Genomic DNA, 1774 nt, shown 5'->3' on the forward strand with positions numbered 1-1774 from the left:
AGTTCCTCTATTTCTTCTTTGATGTCCATCCACCTGCCTAAATAACCAAATTCAATGTTGGTTAAATAGGCTCCCTCTGCCAGAGACATTTCTCCAATTTGCCACTCACCCTCGACAGTTCCCCACCCTGATGGAACTGGGTGTCCATCACCAGAATCATCTGGCCAGGAGGCACCTGAAGATTATCATGCTGATTAATAACTGAGGCCAGACACAGCAAAAGGATATCTTAGATTCAGCTTGGGAAATCAAGCAAACTGATCCTTTCTGAACACTTTTTTTAAACCTTTGCTATTTACCCAAAGAATATGGATATTACAAGGTTTATCTTTTGGACAAGGAACAGGAATTGAAGCACCCTGTCCAAGACGAGTCAGACACAAAGTTGGAATTGAAATCAAGGTGTGCCAAGACCAACCATATGAAGTTATATCGTAGAATATACGGTGGTCTACATGAATGACTCCCCTCATGGGATGCATAAGCTGGAATAAATTATGCAATATGTCCTCTACCAGACTGAAGACCCCAAACCATACAATACACACCTAATATTCCTTTATATTTTTTATTTGCAGATCACTGATGAGGGGAAACCAGAGCCACATCACTGAATTCCTCCTTCTGGGACTGACCAGTGACCTCAAACAGCAGGTGTGGCTCTTTGCCAGCTTCCTGGCTATGTACCTGGTCAATGTGGGTGGCAACTCGGTCATCATTGCAGCCATCCAGGGGGATGTCCACCTCCACACCCCCATGTACTTCTTCCTCTCCAACCTGTCCCTGGTGGACATCTGCTTTACAACTGTCATTGTGCCACAAATGTTAGTGAACATGCTGACTCAGAGAAAGGCCATCCTCTTCACCCAGTGCCTGACCCAAATGTATTTCTTTGTGGCCTTTGCGATCACTGACAGCTTCCTCCTGGCTGCCATGGCCTTGGACCGCTATGTGGCCATCTGCCACCCACTACATTACACCACCACCATGAACCCCAGACGCTGCCTCCAGCTCGTGACAGCATCCTGGCTGGTGTCCCACCTCCACTCACTCACCCACACCGTCCTCATGGCCCGCCTCTCCTTCTGTGGGCCCAACATCATCCACCACTTCTTCTGTGATGTCCAGCCTCTGCTGATGCTCTCCTGCTCTGACACCTCTGTCAATGAGCTCTTGGCCTTCACAGAGGGCTCCTTTGTGATCATGAGCCCCTTCATCTTCATTATCATCTCTTATGTCTATATCACCCGTGCTGTTCTGAGAGTCCCTTCTGGGAGAGGCAGGTACAAGGTCTTCTCCACCTGTGGGTCCCACCTCACAGTTGTGGCACTATTCTATGGAACTATAATATCTGTGTACATCCGTCCCTCATCCACCTACTCAGTGATGAAGGACCGTGTGATCACTGTCATCTATACAGTAGTTATCCCCATGCTGAACCCTTTTATCTATAGCCTCAGGAACAAGGACATGAAACAGGCTATGAAAAAACTGATGAGGAAGACAGATTAGCATAACTTCTAGAGGTACACCTCAGCATTCATTCATTCAATACGAACTTATGAAACAGGGACTTCCCTAGTGGTCCAGTGGACAAGACTCTGAACTCCCAAAGCAGGGGACCCAGGTTTGATCCCTGGTCAGAGAACTAGATCCCACAGGCCACAACTAAGACCTGGTGCAGCCAAATATAAATAAATAAATACTTTTTAAAAAAAGAATTTATGAAACACCTGCTCTAAGCTAGGAATTGCATTCAGTTGCATAATGGCAA

General features: G+C 46.6%; 1 protein-coding gene across 1 annotated transcript; it reads left to right on the top strand.

Moving 5' to 3' along the window:
* Nucleotides 1–585: 585 nt before the first annotated feature.
* On the top strand, nt 586–1512 carry LOC122442690 (olfactory receptor 1L6-like). Its single transcript, XM_043470530.1, has one exon. It carries the CDS (start codon nt 586–588, stop codon nt 1510–1512), a length of 927 nt encoding a protein of 308 aa, XP_043326465.1.
* Nucleotides 1513–1774: the final 262 nt, after the last annotated feature.

The sequence above is a fragment of the Cervus canadensis genome, chromosome 5 (genome assembly GCF_019320065.1).
Source record: "Cervus canadensis isolate Bull #8, Minnesota chromosome 5, ASM1932006v1, whole genome shotgun sequence".
NCBI classification, from domain to species: domain Eukaryota; kingdom Metazoa; phylum Chordata; class Mammalia; order Artiodactyla; family Cervidae; genus Cervus; species Cervus canadensis.